The sequence below is a fragment of the Propithecus coquereli genome, unplaced genomic scaffold (genome assembly GCF_000956105.1).
Source record: "Propithecus coquereli isolate 6110/MARCELLA unplaced genomic scaffold, Pcoq_1.0 Scaffold10, whole genome shotgun sequence".
In the NCBI taxonomy this organism is placed as follows: Eukaryota; Metazoa; Chordata; class Mammalia; order Primates; family Indriidae; genus Propithecus; species Propithecus coquereli.
In genome coordinates, this window is record NW_012133858.1 from 2,967,156 (window position 1) to 2,968,592 (window position 1,437).

The window sequence follows — 1,437 nt, forward strand, 5'->3', positions numbered from 1 at the left end:
TATAAATTATTGTTATGGGGAGCCTTGGGAGCCCATTTGTAAGTAAGGAATGCTATAAGTCAGGTTGTCTGCAACCCAGGGACTGCCTGTATATGAAAATTTTTTTCTTTCAAAATTGGATATTATTCATATTTGAGATTTATCATCACCTGTAGCAGTGTGTGATTGTGATACAGGATAGATTCTTTCCATTCCAAGAAAAGGATTCAGACGCTTTTCCCGCTGCAGGGGAAAGACCACTTTGGTAATTGCATTAGTGATTCTTCTCCATTCCAGTATCAAGCCTGGTAAAGGATGTAATGCCTTTAATTTATTTAAAACATCCTGCCAAAGAAATATAATAAGGTAAGATTGGATTCTTGCCCAAATTTCATAGTAAACTAGAATCTCTTTTAGGTAAATGATACAGTCTCAAAATTAAATTTGATAACTCTTGTATCTACAACTCAAAACCACTGTTTGAGTTTTCTTGGAAACCATCATATTGATAAAACTATAACTATACTTTAGAAAATGCAAATGTGATAAGGCTGAGCGTTATCAATTTACAGCTACCTTTTAAAAAAAAATCAATTAAGTGTCAGTTTAGCAAAGTAACTACCTCCCCACGCCCCACCAAGAGTTTCTATCATCTCTGTTCTTCACGCATTTTCCCCCTCCATTCCTCTCATGACTGGAAGTATCCCAGCTGTTTTCCTTCTTTCCCTGATACTTTGGTTGATACTTTCCTTGATATGTAAACCATATGGAAACCAAGACATTTACTTTTAAAACTTTGAATTTTCCATGCTATGGACTTCCAATGAACTATTAAGGAATAGGAACTTGCGGTATAAAAGGGCCAATGAGACCAAATAAAAAGTTGTACTGCAGCCTGTAGCTGTGGAAACTTCCCAAGGGCAGGGAAATTAAAGCTAATGGTATAAGGATCAAAAGTCTATACAATGGCAACCTGGACAGTTCTGATGCTGTATTTTCTATCCTTATCTTTCCATTGGAACTTCAGTAAAAATGTAAAATTAAGCCCTTTCTCTCTTCTTTCCCACTAATGCATACATACAGTTTTCATGATTGTGATTAGCAACTTTATTTGAAATTAGCAGATTAAATTCTTAAAACTCATGGAAAACTTACTATTTTGTCCTAGAACACACAAAAAAATGTTATATTTGTTCTGGCTGGGTTTTTCTTTTTAAAAATTCTTCCACATCCTTCTCCATGTTCATAAAACTCTACAAATTACAATATACTAGAAGTCCCAGGGTAGTAGATGGTAATAATTAAGTAATGTTTATAGGTCTGAGTTTATAAATCTTTGTACTGTTTTAACAGTAGAAACAATACAACTGTTAGATTATGATCCAGATTTTCTTATTTTTTAAATTTTTTAATCGTTTTTTTTTAGAGACAGGGTCTTGGTATGTTGCCCAGGCTGGA

General features: G+C 34.0%; 1 protein-coding gene across 1 annotated transcript in view; it reads right to left on the bottom strand.

The window, feature by feature from the left end:
* The window catches only part of POLQ (polymerase (DNA directed), theta), a 147,229-nt gene that overhangs the window by 43,988 nt on the left and 101,804 nt on the right, over window positions 1-1,437 (bottom strand). Inside the window, exon 21 of the mRNA XM_012639541.1 lies at window positions 150-324. Coding sequence (XP_012494995.1) covers window positions 150-324 — 175 coding nt within the window. The remainder of the gene's footprint in view (window positions 1-149; window positions 325-1,437) is intronic.